Source organism: Nesoenas mayeri (assembly GCF_963082525.1).
Source record: "Nesoenas mayeri genome assembly, chromosome: 3".
In the NCBI taxonomy this organism is placed as follows: domain Eukaryota; kingdom Metazoa; phylum Chordata; class Aves; order Columbiformes; family Columbidae; genus Nesoenas; species Nesoenas mayeri.
In genome coordinates, this window is record NC_137544.1 from 88476293 (window position 1) to 88496079 (window position 19787).

A 19787-nucleotide genomic window follows, 5' to 3' on the forward strand; every position below is an offset into this window, starting at 1 on the left:
AAAATGGAAGTCAAGTATGTGTTTTTAGTGTCTCTAAAGTGGAACCTGGCCTTCTACCTAAATGCCAATATGTATCAATTCTTTGGTTTGCATCATTTGCGCTCACTTGAGAGAACCTTTTTTTTTTTTTTTTATTTGAAACTAGTGTTAAATAACCCACAACACTGAGCTGCTTGACTATAGTTTAGAACATAGGTGGTTGTGTTGGAAGAAAAGCCCTCACAGGCCCAGGCAGTGTTCAATAATAGGAAAGATCTCCTTTATGGAAGGACCTGAACTAGGTCTGCCATTATGGCCCCAAGACATTGCTGAAATATTTTTAATGTGACAATGGTCTGGAGTTGGTGCCCTGCCGTATACCATGTGGCTTTGTAAGAGTATGTGAACACTTATGTAAGGCTTGCTGAGTATTGTTGGAGCAGTTGCTACAGGGACAAAGTCTGCTACCTCCTGATCCTTACAGGTACTGTAGAGTGGATTGTGGAGTGAATAACCTTTTCAGAATAAACAGTTTCCTGTTTTAAAAAATAATTTGTTTTACTTCAAAGGAGGCCAAAAGGAGAACTGAAAAGCATAGTTTTAACATCTGGAGCTGAATGTCCAGCAGCAAAAGATAAAAAAAAACACATTTTTTTTTTCCAGTTCATTGCCTTTATTTAGACAGCAGGAATACAAACACATTTTGTTAATATTATATGGTACTACAGCTCTTAAAGAATTTTCCTGCTGTTTAAAATCATGTAAACCAAGATGTCCTAGGAAGAGAAAGTCTAAGGAAGATAGATTAATCTGAGTTTAGTTTCTAGTGAAAAGCTCTCTCTAGGGACTAGTGGTAGAGTTACAAGAAGAAATTAGATTATCAAGGTATATTTTGTTTTTTTTCTTGTTTGAATTTGTACAAGTTACATAAATTTACAGATAACAAATGAAATCGTTCGTCAGATGATGGAAATGAAAGGAATGTACAGCTTGGATAAACCTGGAGACTTCACTACGATTGTAGATGTACAATTAATAGGAGCAATGATACATCCTGGAGGAGGCCGTAACGATATTCCCCAGCGTTTAAAAAGACAGTTTTCTGTATTCAATTGTACATTGCCGTCCAATGCATCCATAGACAAAATTTTTGGTACTTATTTCTTTTGTTTTTGTAATATTTTTTTTCATAATTAACTTAAAATGTGTAAAAGTATGTTCTCTTTCTCACTTCTTGTCATGCAAATTCAGAGTAATGGTTCGAATGAAACAACTGAAGCTGTATTATAGCAAAAACAATGCCATGGAAGAGAAATTAACCCCTTTAAATGCTCGTCATTTAATTTTAGACAAACCATATAATTAATAAAAAAGTAATTTCATTTCCTGGAAGAATCTGAGTACTCCTATTACTGCCTAGGTTACCGTTCCACCTTTGCATTGTCTGAGGTGCCCTCTTGACAAAGTTCTCAAGTCTGTTAACTCTGTCAATACAGTATATTGTTAAAAACCAGCAGCTACTGCCAGTTGTTTCTACGATAGTTCAGAAAAGCCTTGGACGAGAGAGATGAAATTAATTAATTTGTTATTTAAAAGCAAATTAATGTTTTACATAAATGCTTATATGTCTTGCTCACAACTTACCTTATTATACCCTAAAACCTGAGATTAATTGTATACTGAATTTTATATTTGCAGGTATTATTGGCTGTGGATACTTTCAGTCATGTAGAAATTTCAATCCTGAAGTATGTGATATGGTGGAAAAATTGGTTACAGCAGGCAGAATATTATGGCAGTGGACAAAGGTATAAATCACAGGGAAAGTTTAATCACAATCAGTCTGAGCAGAGTGACTATGAGTGTAATCTAGGCACATATTCCTTAAGAACATATTTAAAACAAGAAAAAAAAAACACAGGAGAAAGATGGGCTAAAAAAATTTTGGAGCTACAATTTGGAAAAATATCAGATTTCAGTATACATGACAGATGAATGGAAATATCAGTCCATTCTTTCATATAGTTTTATTCATGTTGCCCAAAGCTTGTATCACTGTAGCTAAGAAACAGAGAGTGAAATTCTTAATAAATTATAATCTGTAATTTATAAAGCCCAGAGCAACGTATGAAATAATTGCATATTATATGAGTTGGAGTTTTACATCTAGTGCCAGATCCTACTTCAAAACAAATGAGATATTTTTGAAGAGTTTACCCACGGTACTATTTGTAAAAGTTAGTGATTTTGTTATATTTTATATGTGTTTTTAAATATAATATTTATAATTTATATTATTCTCAATTCCTTTAAAACGTTACTGATTTTGAAAATTAACAATATTTTCCTTTAGACAAAGATGCTGCCTACACCATCTAAGTTCCACTATATATTCAACCTTCGAGACCTTTCTAGAATTTGGCAAGGAATGTTAACTATAAAGGCAGAAGAATGTGACAGTGGCACTGCCCTTCTAACACTTTTTAAACACGAATGTACCAGAGTAATTGCTGACAGGTATAATAACTGTAGCATTGTATATTTAGTAATCTAGCCATTTACATTTGCTCATATACCTGTAAAACTTCTTTACAGGATAAACCTTGCTAGGCCAATTTGAAAAATTTTGTCTTATTTTACATGCAGTCTGTATTGGGGTATTATCTCAACAAATGTCATGCTGTCTGCTGATCGCTTAGACCAGTAATTGGATGGAGAACTCAAAAATATATGCATATTCTATTCTTTAACCTACTTTTTTGCACTTATGTTTGCCTCCACTCAGCCAGTTCCTCTGTAAAAAAGAGGATTATATGGTGTCCTAAATTTATACACAGAGCATAATTTAAAATTGCTTTGATATCATTACAGAAATGTTGTATGCCTACAATTAAAAGATAACCCATTTACTCTAAATCTCCTTTATATATTCGTAAAACAGATACAGTTATGAGCTGCATGTGTTAAAGATCCAGTAATATTCTTGTGTTTACAGCGTTTGAGTTTGTTGAGAAATTCTATATGTAGTACTGTAGCTGTTTGTAAAAACCTCACATGTACCCACCACTACTGTGGATTTTCACTAATATAATTATTTCTTATTCTGATGTCCTGAGGAAAGACCTTCATAAGTTTTATAAAGTTAATGCTTTATAACCTCATGAAGTTCAACAAGGCCAAGTGGAAGCTCCTGCACATGGGTTGGGGCGATTCCAAACACAAATACAACCTGGGTGAAGAATGGCCTGAGAGCAGACCTGAGGAGAAGGAGTGGGGTATTGGTTGATGAGAAGCTCAACATGACCTGACAATGTATCCTGGGCTGCATCAAAACAAGCCTCACCAGCAGGTCAAGGAGGTGATTCTTCCCCTCTGATGAGACCCCACCTGGAAAACTACGTTCAGCTCCAGGGCCCCCAACACAAGCACATGGGCTTGTTGGAGCAAGTCTGGAGGAGGGCCATGGAGATGATCATGTTTTTTCTGTGTTTTATGTGACTGACTATTTAGTGTATGGAAGCATTTAATTTCTGTGAATATTGCCTAATCTATTTTTGTGACTGTTGACTAATATATATTGCCTAATACGCATTTTAATATTTTTTTTTAGTATTTAATTATCTTATTTTTTTCTTCTACATCTATAACTAGAACTCAGGTGGGGATTTTTATTTGTTTGTTTGGTTTTTTTTTTAATTGTACTAATCTATGGTTTTTAGATTTATTACTCCTGAAGATACAGCCTGGTTTGACAAAACTATTACTAAAGCAATTGAGGAATATGTGGGTACAGGATTAACAGAAGTCCTCCACGCTGAACCATATTTTGTAGATTTTTTACGGGAGATGCCTGAACCAACTGGTGATGAACCAGAAGATTTTGTGTTTGAAGCACCAAAAATTTATGAGGAGGTATTTCATTTTACACATTTTACACCTAAAATACTAGGCACTGAAGTTTTCCTTTAATTATTAAGTATGCTATATTGCAGAACTCGTATAATACAGAAAGCGTTGTTTAATGCCTACCACATTTTTTGTGAAGATATATCTAGATTTTTCTGCTTAGTAAACAATAAATCATTTTAGTGACATTAACATTAATGCCATGTAAATGTACTTTACTAATTCCTAATCTCCTTGCCCTTTTTTTTTTTTTCCCCCTCTCCCACCACTAGCATAAAATTTCTGCTTAAGCACAACTACAATCACTACAGTGAATTAACAAGATAATCTCATTATGCGTGGGCAGTATGTGAACTCAAGTTTGTGTAAAAATGTCAGTGAAGTTCTAAATTCTGAAGGACCACACTAATATTGTAACTTTGTTTTGTTTTGTTTTGTTTTGTTTTGTTTTGTTTTATTCCAGATTCCAAGCTTTGAATTTCTTTGTGAAAAACTGCAAATGTATCAGGGACAATACAATGAATATATTAGAGGATCATCTCTTGATTTGGTGTTTTTTAAGGATGCAATGACACATATTGTTAAGGTTTGGAGATTGTTACTTTTTTATTAGTTGAACTGTTGCAACAGTGTTCCTGATTTGGCAAAGCCATGCTTGGAGGGCACATTCTGGGAAGCTACTCTTGACCCCAAACTTACTTGCAACTTTGCCTAGTCATTTTCAGGAACTAGGAAAGACCTACAGTTATTTTACCTGTTTGCATGTTTTGTAATAAATACCTTAGTTTGTATATTTGTTTAAGATTTTTTGTATTCAGAGGTATGAAGATTTTGCTTGATAGGCAAGGTGAGGTCATTAAGAGGTACATTTATATTTTGTATATAGAATGATTTTTGTTCATTAAGAATTCGGTGAACACTTCAAAAGTATCTGTACCTGACAAGTGACCAAAACAACATGAGGTAGAATCTGTTTGGATGACAGACATGAAAAGACATAAATTTAGGCTGCAGTAGAATCAGTGTGTAGAGTGGAGGAAAGTCTCTGGTTTACAATCAGCTGAACTCCTATTCAGAAAGGAAGATATAAGGAAAGAATTAAGCCAATGTTAGAATCTGATTCATTGCGGGGGGGGGGGGGGGGGGGGGAAGTCTAAGCATGAGATTTATTTGAAGCACTGTGCCTCAGGTTTAAAAGGTTGTGTTAGTTATCTCAGGAATTACTTTAACTTAATGATCTGTTTACTGAAAGGCACATGGAAGCATAGTGAAAGCAAAACAGAGGATGTTTGGTTCTTCTCTAGTTGACCTCAAGTGAAGTAAATGATTTTGTTTGCTTTGCATTTAAACAGAAGAAAATAATTTTATTTTTAAATACAGTTCATGTGATGCTAGGTGATTTTCTGAAGACCTTGAAAGTCTCTGATACTCCATTTTCATTAGCAAGTTTTAACCAGAATATCTGGGATATGCAGTTAGGCAGTGACAGCCCTGCTGTCACTATGGTGACAATAAACTTAGTCATGCTCATAATTTCATAGTTAAACTTCTATTTTAATATAGTTATCTGGATAGGCTCAGAGGGAACTGTGCATAGACCCAAAATTTCTTTGAGGGGATGTCACTGTTTACTGCAGGATGACAATAAACTGTGGCAGATGCTCTCTGTTGACCCCTGCCATACCCACTAGGATAGGTAATAGAAGGAAAAGGGAGAGAGACTTACAAGTTGGAAAAGTTAAAAATGCTTTACTAATGCTACTAATAAATAGAGAAAATAATACAAAATATGCAAAACCAATCTTGAATTTCCCGGCACAGTGCAGCGGCGGCCGTGGCGGAGCTGGCGTTGCTCCAGCAGCTGCAGGGCAGATACCTGTCAGTCCTGGGCTGGACTCTGCAGTAAACCGGAACTGGATTCAGTGATGTAGGGCTGGGAACGAGGCCTAGAATCACAAGCAGAACTAGCAGAGTCCTCTTTAGATGCTGGCCATAGTTGAAGAGAGCAGACCCTTGTGATCTCCCACTTTTATAGGGTGTATGACATGTGTGGGATGGAATACTTAGTTGGTCAATTTTAGTCACCTGTTCTGTCCGCCCCTCCTTGCAAATGCACCTCTCTCACGGGACGTGCAAAATTTGTCAATAACCTTGGTTGCCATAGCAATAAGTATAAACCTGGGGCTCTTCTGCATACTATTGCTACTGTTATCAGTTCTGAAGTGAACAGTGTCTGAAGAAACATGCAGCCAAAGTCAGAAAAGTGCAGTTACTTAGAAGAACTTAGCTGAAAGAAAAATTCACTAAAAGAGAACTGGTCTTGTTTTAAACAAAACCAGGACAGCGGAAAAAATAATGAATAGATTTAGGAGGCTTGATGCTGATCTTTTGCATTTTGTACATAAATTACATGACAAGCTAACCAAACTGTAGCACCTTGAAAGTAACTTTGCACTAACATAATAAAATCAAGGAAGATGTGATGTATATTAGTACATAAAGGAGATGTGTAAAAAATCAATAACAGTAAATTTGTATATCTGGGAGACTTGTTAAGAAAACTATCTTCAAGGAAATGTTGAAGGTAGATAAAATAGAAGATACCACTAAATGATAGTTGAAACATGTACAAGTCTTTCAGACTCTTAAAATTAGTAATGAGGTGTGTTTATTCTTCTAGCTGAAGTTGTTTTATGTTTTTAAGCACATTCAGACTGATGCCTTCAACATAGAGCTCAAAATGTCTCCATGTATTTAAATCCTATCTGTAACTAATTATAACCATCCTATATTTTTACATGAAACTTTTTCATTAGTTAGACAAAATTCCTTAAGAATCTACAATTGTTCTGCTGAGAAGAAAAAATTTCTGGAAGTATTCTTTTAATAATCTACATTGTGCTCTAGTAAATAAAGTGTAGAATATAAGAGATTTTCAATTTTACTAATTAACATTTTAATTTCAATTTATTAATGAGCTTTTGTTCCATTTTTTCCTATATAGATTTCCCGGATAATTCGGACAGCAGCTGGAAATGCTTTACTTGTTGGAGTTGGTGGTTCTGGTAAACAAAGTCTTTCAAGGCTGGCCTCCTTTATTGCTGGCTATAAAATATTTCAGATCACTTTAACCAGGTAAGAAATGCTAGAAATATACAAATCTAACTTATGCTATTGCTTTCTCTCTCTCATGTTTTTAACAGCCTTCTTTATGAATTCATTTATTTATTTTTAAATTTTGTCAAAGTTTTAAAATGTGGAAAACAATACATTGTTTGGTTTGTGTAAAACATTGGATTAAGTTTCAACTGAGAAAAGCTGGACCTTGTGTTAACTATTCTTGAGCCAGAATGAGTTTTTACAAATGATGTTTGCACTATCATTCATAAAAAGCTAGAATATGAAAATAGCAGTATTCTGAGTTGTTTTGAATTAACAGGTGATGGTTTTTATTCCTCCCAGATCCTATAATGTAAGCAATCTCTCAGATGATTTAAAAGTGCTGTTTAGAACAGCTGGGTTTGAAGGACAAGGGATCACTTTCATTTTCACTGATAATGAAATAAAAGATGAGTCATTTTTGGAATATATTAATAATCTGCTGTCTTCAGGCGAGGTAAGGATCTCGGTGTGACAGGCAATGTAGGGATGCAGGAAACTGCAGAATTTGTTCCCACTAGTTTGTTTATTTTGGTAATAAATTGTAGAATCAATAATGACTAAAATATCTCAACTTTTTAAATGAGTGCCTTTGGTATGCAGTTACTTTATTTCAGTGTAAGGCAGGAAAAAAAAAGGATCTGTGATGGATATTTCAGTAGCCTCTATTAAATGAGTATTCACTGGCCAGTCAAGATGTATACTCTTCCTGAGTTAGATTTCCTAGTTTTTAATGGTGTTACATGAAGTCTAAATCAGGGAAAAATTTGATTTTTAATCAATCTAAACTGTATGTATGCAGAGAGAGAGATACAGATGTATGCAAATAGTTACAAACTCTATAATAATTACATCCATGTAATTTATTTTCTTATCAATTTTAATTTTTTAAAAAGATTTCTAATTTATTTCCTCGGGATGAATTGGATGAAATCACTCAAGGATTAATACCTGTGATGAAAAATGAGATGCCTCGATGTCCTCCCACCTTTGATAATCTTTATGAATATTTTTTAAGTCGAGCAAAAAAGAATTTACATGTTGTCCTCTGCTTTTCTCCAGTAAGTTTTTTCTTTATATCTCTTTTCCATTAGCAAGCTATCTTATAAGGTGTGACAGGATTATTCAAGCTTTATATTTTTAAGGAAGTTTAAAGATGCAATAAAAGATTAATGAAGTCTGGTTATAATTGCTGAGATAGTAGAAGTAATAGTACAGTTGTCAGAACTTAAAAACAAAACACTTACAAATTACACCATTCCTTACATGTTATTTTTTTTTCCTCCTGGTGTATTCTTTCCTGCTACAAATCAATGAATGTATCTTTGTGAAATTCTTGTTTTTTACTTGAAAACAAGAATTGAATGAAAATTAAAATAAGTTAACTGAAGTTTTAAACTGTTAAGAAACATTTATATTTTTCATGAAATTATTTCTTCAAATTTCATAAAATATTGAAAGTTGGAAAATTAGCAAAATACTTGTATAAAAGAAAAAACTGTGCAGGCTGTTCTGAGTAGAAAATTAGCAATAAAAAACCAGACTATTTTATTTTTTCATTTGATTTAAACATTTTTATCAATCTAATTAAGAATCATATAGTAAATTAACACTTTTACTCCCTTTAGGTTGGTGAGAAGTTCCGTGCACGTTCTTTGAAATTTCCTGGCCTCATATCAGGATGCACCATGGATTGGTTCAGTCGATGGCCCAGGGAAGCTCTTATAGCTGTAGCCAGTTATTTTCTTTCAGAATTTAATATGGTCTGTTCTGCAACAGTTAAAACGCAAGTAGTGGAAGCCATGGGTCTCTTTCATGATATAGTTTCAGAAAGCTGTGAGAATTATTTCCAAAGGTAATATTTTATACAAAAGCTATGATTAATCCCTAAAGTGTTGCTGCTATATAGTTTTTTGCCCTTGTGTTGTATAAGTCAATGAGTGTCTTTTAAGGCTAATACAAAAATAAATCTGCTGTATCAATACATGCAAAGGCTGTGGAAAGTAATTACTATTTTGCAAATTTAGTATCTTCATTCCCATTACTCAACAATCTTTAACATTTTTAGGTGGATAAAAGCAACATCATTGGAAATGAGGTTTTGCCTGATGAAAAAATTTGATTTTGACTGAGTTAAAGACTTGATTTATGTAATCTTCTGTTTAATTTGAAGTAATCAAATGGTTGTACATATCAAAAATGTATTAAGTTGATGTTGCCAATATACTGTGTTTTAGATATCGAAGAAGAACTTATGTAACACCTAAATCCTACCTCTCTTTTGTCAATGGCTACAAAGAAGTTTATGCTGAAAATTTGGAGAGTATTAATGAACAAGCTAATCGTATGAAAGTTGGTAAGCAAAATAGGGATAAACATATATTTACACCTATGGTCTCAAATGATCTGTGTTTTTAATATTAGGCTACTTATTCAGTGATCACTTAAAATCAGTTCTGCTGGATCACAGTTCAAAACTGATATCATATCAGGACCATTTACAAGCACTCCAGCTATCTCCAGTTCACAATGATTTTCTTACAAAAATGCCTCAAAGCTGCCAGTTTAATAATTCATCTCAGCATTATATTAAACTTTAATAGTTTCAATTTAGCATTTGCAATAGAAAGTAGCACCTGAAAATGGCCAGAAAGAGCATCTGTGACTTACTAGTGTAGAGCAGGTAGCTCTAAGAACAGTTATTAACTTATTCCTGGATTTCCATACAGAAATTCACACTATACAATCTGAGCACTTCACAGCTTATTTCAGATTTGTGCCATAGAATAAGTAGTTGTTATTTGTGGTAATTTTATAACAAGACATCTGAAATACAGAAAAGTATGATTGAAATGTTCTAGTTTTGGATAACTGTTTGAAATGACCTAATTTTTGGAATTAGGTTGGTACCTATTGCATTCAGAATACTTTTCCAGTTTTCTCCATTTTTCATCTAGACATGCTTTTGTAAATCTTCAAAGGCAATTGAACAGCTTAGGATACTTGGTCTTTATGGGAAAAGATACTGTATATCTAACAGAACAGAGAATTCAACATAAGTTTTTCCATACAAAGGTAAAATGACGTAGCATTTAGACAATGATTAACAATGCAATTGGTGCACTTCACATGAAGAAAATAAAATAAAACTCGGAGATATTTATTTTATTTACAAACTGCTGAATTAGAGTGGACTGCAGAGGAGTAAGTGATCCTCAATATTTTCACCATATGCATTATTTCCTTTGTATGGATCAGTTGCCAGTTGTAAAAATCAGGACTTGTGATGAGTCCCGCTTTGAGATGAGGATGAAGTCTGAGAGCCTTGAAGATTTGTAAGGGTGGGATATTTTTTTGTATTCTCTCTCCAGTTCTTCTGTTTTCAAATATAATTTAAAATAATTAACCTAATTTGCTTCAGTACTGTCAAGAAAATTTCACATGTAGATTTTCCTAGTCTCTCACTTGATATTACAGCTAATTCCTTATGTGGTCTTCAAAACAAAATGATAATGTACTTCTTCTACTGCAGCATCTTTATGTCGTTGATGCTCAGAAAATCATGTCAGCTTATGGGCAATACTCATGCCAGTTAGAAAATATTCTAAATAGTTTCACTTGCATAGAAAAGATGTATTACAAAACAAAAATGCCGGTCATCACTGAGTCCCAATGTGCTCCACTGTCTACTGCATGCTAAGGAACATTATCAATAAGTTTGTTACCAGTTATTTAGCTACTGTCTCACATGTCTGTCCTTCAATCCTTAGTCTTTCATCACTTAATGTCAACAAGATTTAGAAACTTAAAAAGACTAGACTTGAAATTGGTTTCAGTTTGTTAGGACATTATCCTGATATGGGATTTAAATTTTATATTATTAGACTCTGCTGAGATAATGTCGCTCTTTTCATCTCCTTGTTAGAATGTTTTTCCGTTATGTAATGATGTCTGGGCCAATTCAAGATGCTTGTGAAGCAGCAAAATTGTAAGAAATGCCTTGATCAATACTGATTTATAGATAAGTCCCTGGCTCAAGCACACTGAAATTGTGCCTGTCAGCACTCTAATATCTATATGAGAAACATGTTTTGAAAGATAGAAGTAATCTCTTCTCTCCTTTGTCAATTCGGGTGAAAAATCTTGTAAGACAGATGAGGAAAAAACTGAGAACCAACGACAATTACAATTATTTCTGAATGCTTAGCATCTTATGTCTTCTTCCAGAATCCATCAGGGGAATTCTTGGTAGAGCACTGCATGTGCAGTCTTTTCATATAAAACTGTGGTTCTACAAGATGTCAGTTTAGCTTTGACATAGTAGGCATATCATCCAGTTGAGCAACTTGTTTCTAGATCTGCTAATTAAAAGTGACAGAAATTACATCCTTGAGATACGAATAGTACTGTGGCTTAGTATCTTAATAAAGAGATTTTAATAATTTTTCTATATTCACTACTTTTCTGTAGTCATCATTCAGACAAGTTACAAAATACATTGACAAGAGATAAAGATTACTTTGATTGTCTCTATAGATTCAAAATATATGCTGACTTTTTAACTTGCTTTAGATAAATTGTAGATTATATCTACATGGACTTCTATATATTCCCCTGAAAAATACTATTCCTGTTTCTAATGCCTGAATCAGGCATTCCTTTATGACTTCAAGCACTAAAAATAATTATCTGCTGGTATGGTACTGTTGTATTGTTTCTTATGACTGGAAGTATGCAGAGGACCTGAAGAAGCTATAAATGTTTCTTGTCTACAACAGAAATTCTTCAGTTCTTCTTGTTCTATGTATTCTCATTCTTTGTCCATCTTTCTTTCTTCTTACTCTAGGATTGTAGCAGGGAAAGACAATGCAGCGAAGGGTGTGGGTTGTTTGTTTGTTTGTTTGTTTACTGTTTTTACTGTGAAATGAAGTAACAACCATTTTGGAAATTGCTCTCAGAGGAGTGGGAGGTGGGGGTAGCACATTAGCATATGTTTCTCTATCTTGTATTCATGGTGTGAATTTTGGGGTTGTCCTGTGCGGGGACAGGAGCTGGACTCAATCCTTGTGGGTCCCTTCCAACTCAGGACATTCTATGATTCTCTGATCCCATGATCCCTCAGAGCATTTTAGAAAGTGGCATATGCTTGGGAAATTGAAATATTCTGAAACATCTCTCTTGTCTCCCAGACAATGTCTTTCAGTGAATATACCTTTGAACTTTATTGTTAAGAATGGCAAAACAGCCTGTCATTTGGTGAGTAATAACAACAAGCCTGTAGAATGCCAGTAGCCTGATCACGAGGCAGCTGTCTCAAAAGAACAAGAAATGTTCTAGGGGAGGATGCTTGTCTGTGTGAAATCTTGTAAAAGAAGAGTGGAGAGACATCCCAGAGGAACATTGGACAACAAATGTATAACTGCAAATGTACTCTTGCTCTAGTCCTTAGGGAGAGAGGGTAATGTTTCCAGGCAAGTTCTAAGATTTCAAGGTTCAGTGATGAAGAAGAGAGGAAAGGCTAGACATGCTTCAGCATGCAGTGTGGAGCTCAGGAACAGCCAAAAACTGTGCTCAAATCTATGAGCAGAATGGTGAGAAAAAAAGAAATGCATTAGTGCATGGGAAACACACCCACTTTCTCTCCTTCACCAAACTTAAATGAGAACATGAGGTGCAAAGCATTTGAGATATAGATCTAGACTGTATTATCTCACTAGGTAATAGTTTTCATTTTTCTGAATTTTATCTTTCAAGTTTTCATTTTTCTGAATTTTATCTTTCACTTAATAGGTCTGTCTAAGCTGATGGAGGCCAGTGAATCTGTTGCTCAACTCTCTCAGGAACTGGCCGTTAAGGAGAAGGAACTGGCTGTGGCATCTGTTAAGGCAGATGAAGTAGGTACTTCAGTGTTAGATAGCAAAAGGCACCAGATAGCACCAGGATATATAGTGGGGTAAAGTGCTATTGCAGAATTTTCTCATAATTTTTACAAGCCAAAAAATGTACATCGTGGTCTAAAATGCGGTTTCACTCCTTTATCTGTAGCATGTTGATTCAGCATTTGCTTCTGAATTTGCTGCTTGTTCTTCTCGCATATCTTACCTTCTCCTATAAGCATCAGGTTTCATTTTTTATTTCATGATGTTTTGTGTGCTTGATTGACATTTATTAAATTTGGGGTTGTATGAGCACTTAGTTGCAGATAAGAAGTTAACAGATGTTAGACAGGTATTTACTATTTCAAAATTGCTTAGAAAAAAGAGTATCACAATTTGGTTTCATAGCTGGTCTTTTACAATAACAAGGTGTCTGTGTGCTAATGAGATTGGTGGTCTGGTAGAAATCTAGTTTCCAAAATACTCTCTGGAAAGGCATGTTAGGGAATGTATTAATATAGGCATTCTGTTTTCTGAGATACCAGGATGCTCTGGTGCACCGGAGAGCAAACTTTTGGCCAGTGATGGCTAAAGGACTGCCTGCACTCTTTAATGCCTTTTATCTCATAAAAGAGAAAATTACAACAGAAATGGATGAAATTACACTTCTTGCATTTCAGAAGTATGACAGATACACTGGCATTCACCTTGTTTAATATTTATATTTGATATACATTTTGAAATAGCTCTCTGCCAATCATTTGCATAGCCTCGTAGCTGTTCCAATAGGGCACTACTTATGAGTCATCAGAAATAGAAGACAAATTGTAAAAGAACAGACTTGCATTTAAACTACTTGTAATATTGTTCATGTTCTATATATTTCTCTCCACTAGTACTGAGACCTATAGAAAACCAGAATTGAATTTCACCCCCCAAAAATGGAGGGATTTGGGGATTTTATGTGTAATTTTTTCTCACAGGTACCTGAGAGCATTATTTATGTTTTTGTAAATGCGTACAGCATGCTAGACTTAACCCTATAGCTGATACTTGTCAAAAAACATTCTGACACCAACTGTCAGATGCACAAGAGAATTAAAAATAAATGTACTGAAGAACCAGACGCAAATGGATAACTTCATTCTGTATATTCACATGGGGCTGTTTTTTGAATAGACTAAAAGTGAGTCTTTTTTGGATGAAACAAAAAAAGAGAGGCTGACCATTGGTGCAGATGGTTTGCCATCTTCTGTTAGTTTTATTATATACACTATTTTTGTTTTTATTGCAGAATTACAGCAAAAAAAGCAAATACTTATTGTATTGAAAAAACTATAGGTTCAAATAAAAAAGAATTCCATCATAGGATAAAAAACTGGCTTTAAAAACCAGTGGAAGGTCCTCTGTCCATTATAAAAGTAACTCATTTTTTACTATCCAACTCCTGCTGAAATATAGTTAGGGTTAGCTTTATATTTTTCTGCATAATATCTTTTATATACCTGTTTTCTCTTGTGTCTGAAAATTAATCACTAGTTCTACTGTTTTGATTTACATATTTTCTGTATTTATTATCGATTCCAGGTGCTAGCAGAAGTCACAGAAAGTGCTGCAGCTGCATCTAAAGTAAAAAATGAAGTCCAAGGTGTGAAAGATAAAGCACAAAAAATTGTCGATGAAATTGATGTAGAAAAAGTGAAAGCAGAGACTAAACTGGAGGCAGCTAAACCAGCATTAGAAGAAGCAGAAGCTGCACTGAATGTGAGTAAAATGCTTACATTTTCATTAATTTAGTAGTATTTCAGTCACCCATGACAGAAAGGCTAGAGCTGCCAACATGCTGTTTTTGCTTGGTTTTGACTGCAGACCAGCTCTTCACAGCTCGTAGTCATGTTTCTGAATATTTATGGATCTCACGTTTTAATTTTAGCACATTATTTTATAGTATTTTATCTGCTCCCCCCCTAATACTTGATCATTATGAAGGTGTAAATCTTTCAAAAAGGTACAGATGTCTTTAGAATATGTTATTCTGAATTCAAGAGAATACTTCTTATGCTAAAAGACTTCTTTCTTCATTCTTAACTAGTAGTGTCTTTTTTTTTTTTTTTTTTTTACGAGGAATAAGAGGCTATCTCTTCATCACAAAACATTTAATTTGAAGTGAAAGAGGAAACAAAGGGGATTCAGGGCAATCAGAATCAGGATTAAGAAATTTGGAGGCGTTACTGCACTCCACAGTTTCATTATTCTGCTCTGAACAATTAAAAAGTAAATAACTCTGGGATCAGAATTCGATGATGTACTGCATTTTTATAGTTTATAGTTTTCTAGTTACCAGAATGTATGTAACAAAAAATATTGAGTGGTCAAAAACAGAAAAGGAACATTGTTTGCTCTTACACTGACATTTAGATGAGATCAATGAAACTTCCAGAAAAGGTCACAGAATTAGCGTATAAAATGTGTGGACTTGTACATTACACTGTGTTTTTTACGATGTGTCTGTAACTACTCCTTCTAGACAGATGGTGGCATGCACGTATTTAGTAGACACAAATTAATATTTGTTCTGAAGTTTGAAATGATTCATTATTTTCGTATTAGTTACTGAAACAAGCGAAGTGTCAGTGATGCTACTAGAAAATGAGGAAAAAAGCAGTATCTCATACCTATAATAACTTAAAACCCAACAAAAATAACCAAATCCATCTCGGAATAAATTATGACACTTAATCCTTAAAAATCCAAAATACTATTTTACGAAGGAAACTGCTTTTAATTAAGTCCTATGTCAGTCACTTAGACTGACAAGTGAAATTAATACTGCTGTATTTAGATTTGATTTTTGATTGATGTCTTTAGCACTGGGAAAATATTCTTGGCTAGTTTAGGTTCATTAAAATTATTGAAGTTTCATGAAACTATGAAATTTATTAAAGTAAGCTCAGTTACTCACTTTATTTGTACGTACTTATTACAAACTTGTGTCCAAGTATGACAAACAAACATTAAAATTGAGATATTTAATGGGAAAATAGAATTATGGTATTGATGCAGGATCCTGTTACATTTTTCTTCAAATAGACCATCAAACCAGTGGATATCGCTACTGTAAGAAAACTTGCAAAACCTCCTCACCTAATCATGAGGATCATGGACTGCTGTCTGCTATTATTCCAAAAGCCACTAGATCCAGTTACCATGGATCCAGAAAAGCCTTGCTGCAAGCCATCATGGGGAGAATCATTGAAAGTAAGTGGAGTTTTCAAACAGTGCTTCTTAAACATCAGAAATAGTAAATTGCATATCAGAGAATTTATGATGTTGTTTGCTCAAAACAGGACAGAATTTTTTTAAAATGCAAACATATGTTTTTAAAATAGGTATAGTATACAAATAGAGTTTATTGGGTAGCAAGTATAATAGGTGGGTGAATTGCTTGGAGACTTTTGCAGTAGCAGCTTTAGATTTTCCTTGTCCTGTTCCTGCCATGTGACCTGATGGCAAATAAATAAATATACCAATCATGCTAACCATACATGAGGTAAGGGTGTTCTGGAAGGCACCTCTTTCTCTTTGGGAACTTGTACATTTACATTTAAACAGTCTTTTCTGATCCTCCCAGACTCCAAAATAAAGTTATAAATGTATCTCTGAGGCTTTATTTTCTTGTTGTTCTTGTGTGTGTGTGTGGTTTTGTTTGTTTGTTTGTTTGTTTTTTATTTGTGTGTATTTGTTTGTTTGTTTTTAATGAAATGCTGCTTCTTAAGTGCTATTAAAATCATAGCTTCATAAATAGTTTGGGTTGAAAGGGACCTTCAAATGTCATCTTGTTTAACCCCCCTGCAAAGAGCAGGGAAAATGGCAACACAGGAATATGGAAAATGGAAAATACATTATTAACTTTCAAGCCTAGTTAATGGAATTAACTGTTTAAAACTTCAAAATAATTAAGGCATGTGGGAGGAGTAAAACCGAATAGCACATTGATAATATTAGATGTATAAATTGCCTCTTTTTACAGGAGAATTTTAGGAACATTTTTTGTAACACACTCTCCAATGAGCACACTTTTAAATGTAAAATATCTAAATAGCTTATAAATATCCTGTGTGGTTTGTGTTTTGTTTTGTTTTTCAGCTTATGAGTGGCCCATTCTTGCAGAGTCTACAGCAGTTTCCTAAGGATACGATAAATGAAGAGACAGTAGAATTACTCCAGCCTTACTTTAACATGGAAGACTATACACTGGAGAGTGCTAAAAAGGTGTGTGGTAATGTGGCAGGACTCCTCTCTTGGACACAAGCCATGGCAATATTTTATGGTGTTAACAAAGAAGTCTTACCTCTTAAGGTAATACATCATCTCTTGCTTTGTGTTTGCTTTCCATGTAATTTAATTTAATTTACTTTAATAGTAGCAGGATTTTAAAAATGTGTTTAGATAACTTTGTTCAGACATAATTACCCATACGCATTAGTGGTTACGAATGATAAGAGCAGAAAAACCCTACATCCTCTTGATTCTAGACAGAACACAGAAAAGAAAAATAGCCTAGATTAAAGCTATGTGCTCTGGTTTACTGTGTACAGTGAAAGCTGGTTTTGCTCTGTGTTTTTATTATGTTATAATAACTTTAAAATTGTTTTCAAAAAGTTGCACCATGAGACGACCTTCATTTCTTCACTGAAGAATCCTGCAAACAGAGATTTGCAGCTATTTTACCTTGTTTTTGCTTTCATACAATAACTTAGAGGGGGTGGAGGTCTGCTATCTTGCCCAAATACTGACTTTCTGAAGAGATTCAGAACTCACACCAATAAAGGAGTTGCGTTGCAATAATGGGAACCAGATCGAGTAAAACATTTTAAAGAGTAATTTTGACTTCAGTGTGGGTATTCTTTTTGATGTTCTTGAACATAAAATTTTGTCAGAGGTAAAGACCATATAGAAACTCAAATGCAGCAATTGTTGCTTTTTGGATTCTAAACCAACTATTTAATCCCTACATTTAGGACCGTTTACACCCTCCTCCCGCCCCCCAAAAAAATTAAACCAGGAAAGCATCTGAATGACGTCTCCAAATCTTTTCCACATTTTTTGTCACTGGTAGAAGTGTTATTTACAAAAGCAACAGTAATGCATGTGGATGAATTAAAAAAATATATATTTAATGAATTTCCTGTGTTCAGCACACATATCAGTTTAGGAGCAATGGGAAGATTCACTGTTTTAGAACCATGGTTTTCTAGTGAGTAAAAGCTATATTGCAAGCTGATAAAGTACCAATGTCTTGTTGTGATTGTTGATCACTACAGAATGTACAAATAAAAAAAGAAATAATATAGCACATAATCAAGGAAGCAGCAAGAATATTGAGCGATTGCTCCTCTTGGCTAATCAGTATGTACAGATCAGAAAACTTACTTCCTTAATCAGATTCTTTAAATATATGTTTTTAAAAAAATAAATTAAGTTGACAATATATAGTAGGAACCTTGAGTACTGCTTTGTTATTTAACCAAAAAAAAAAAAAATATCTGCAGTATATATGTCACATAGTTTTCAGATTGAATGTTTTTATTATTTATATAAACAATAAAATAAAATTATTTTGATGTGTTATTGTGTCATTATTACAAACTCAGTAGGCTTAAAATAATTCATCGGAGTAAATTCACATCTTGTATGATTATTGTTTTAATATTTCTTCTCTTTGCAGGCTAACTTGGCAAAACAGGAAGGCTACCTGAAAACAGCTAATGCAGAATTAGCAAAGGCTCAGGAGGTGTTAGATGAAAAGCAAGCTGAACTGGATAAAGTGCAGGCAAAGTTTGATGCAGCAATGAAGGAGAAAATGGTGAGATAAAAGTATTTTTATATTATGAAAAATGTTTGCATATTATACTGTTATGTAATCAGGAATTGATACAAATGTACATTTAGGGGCCTGCTACCTTGAATGACATGAATGAGGTTTCACTATAAAAATATTTAAATCTATGTTCTCCTCATATTTCCTTCTTTTCATTAATAGGAACATATAAGACAATAGGTGCACTTAGAGTTTAAATTAGTTTAAAATAAGTGAAATAGTCATAACATATGTAAGAGGATTAAAAAATATAAAATAGCTCTCTAGTTTTTTTTGCATTCTGTTAATAAATTAAGAATGACTTTTTTAATTTTAGGACTTACTGAATGATGCAGAAACATGCAGAAGAAAGATGCAAGCAGCCTCTATGCTTATAGATGGACTGAGTGGAGAGAAAATTAGGTGGACTCAGCAAAGTAAAGAATTTAAAGCTCAGATTAAAAGGTATCAAATTCATCTGAGGAAAAAAAAAAAAGTGTAAAAGCTGAAGAGCTAGTAAGCTAGTAACATTACGCCGCATTCCGGTATTTCCAGTGGCTGGGAGGTACGGATGATCTAAGGTTGACACTGAGAATGAAAATTGAAGTATTCCTAGCCTAATACTGGATTGGAAAAGAAGCATCCCTTTTGATATTAGTTATGGCATATTTGAATAAAAGGAGGTAGCTGAGAGACCAGATGGTAACCCTTGTCCTATAGTCTGTGTGTTGAAACACATGTGGGCCAGCAGGCCTTATTCTGAGAAGCCTGGGAGTCCTCATTGTGTTGCTGTCCAAATGACAAAATATTGAGCAGCCTAGGAGCCAGAGATCAGGAAACCTGTCAGATCAGAGATCAGCCAGAAAACAGGAAACCTGTCAAAATAGTTGATGATAGTAAAGAACCTGAATGTTTAGGCCCGGCTTCTGTGGAATGTTTCTGTTTCCATAAATTTCATAGAATCATAGAATGTTGGAAGGGACCCAAAAGGATCATTGGGTGCAACT

General features: G+C 34.1%; 1 protein-coding gene across 1 annotated transcript in view; it reads left to right on the plus strand.

The window, feature by feature from the left end:
- Positions 1-19787, plus strand: part of DNAH8 (dynein axonemal heavy chain 8) — a gene marked incomplete at its 3' end in the record, with an annotated part of 133193 nt that overhangs the window by 74434 nt on the left and 38972 nt on the right. Inside the window, exons 52-67 of the mRNA XM_080341459.1 lie at positions 919-1132; positions 1678-1787; positions 2333-2496; positions 3699-3891; positions 4349-4471; positions 6890-7020; positions 7348-7501; positions 7941-8105; positions 8673-8899; positions 9282-9400; positions 12835-12938; positions 14508-14684; positions 16011-16178; positions 17067-17279; positions 18649-18786; positions 19118-19245. Coding sequence (XP_080197585.1) covers positions 919-1132; positions 1678-1787; positions 2333-2496; positions 3699-3891; positions 4349-4471; positions 6890-7020; positions 7348-7501; positions 7941-8105; positions 8673-8899; positions 9282-9400; positions 12835-12938; positions 14508-14684; positions 16011-16178; positions 17067-17279; positions 18649-18786; positions 19118-19245 — 2528 coding nt within the window. The remainder of the gene's footprint in view (positions 1-918; positions 1133-1677; positions 1788-2332; positions 2497-3698; positions 3892-4348; positions 4472-6889; positions 7021-7347; positions 7502-7940; positions 8106-8672; positions 8900-9281; positions 9401-12834; positions 12939-14507; positions 14685-16010; positions 16179-17066; positions 17280-18648; positions 18787-19117; positions 19246-19787) is intronic.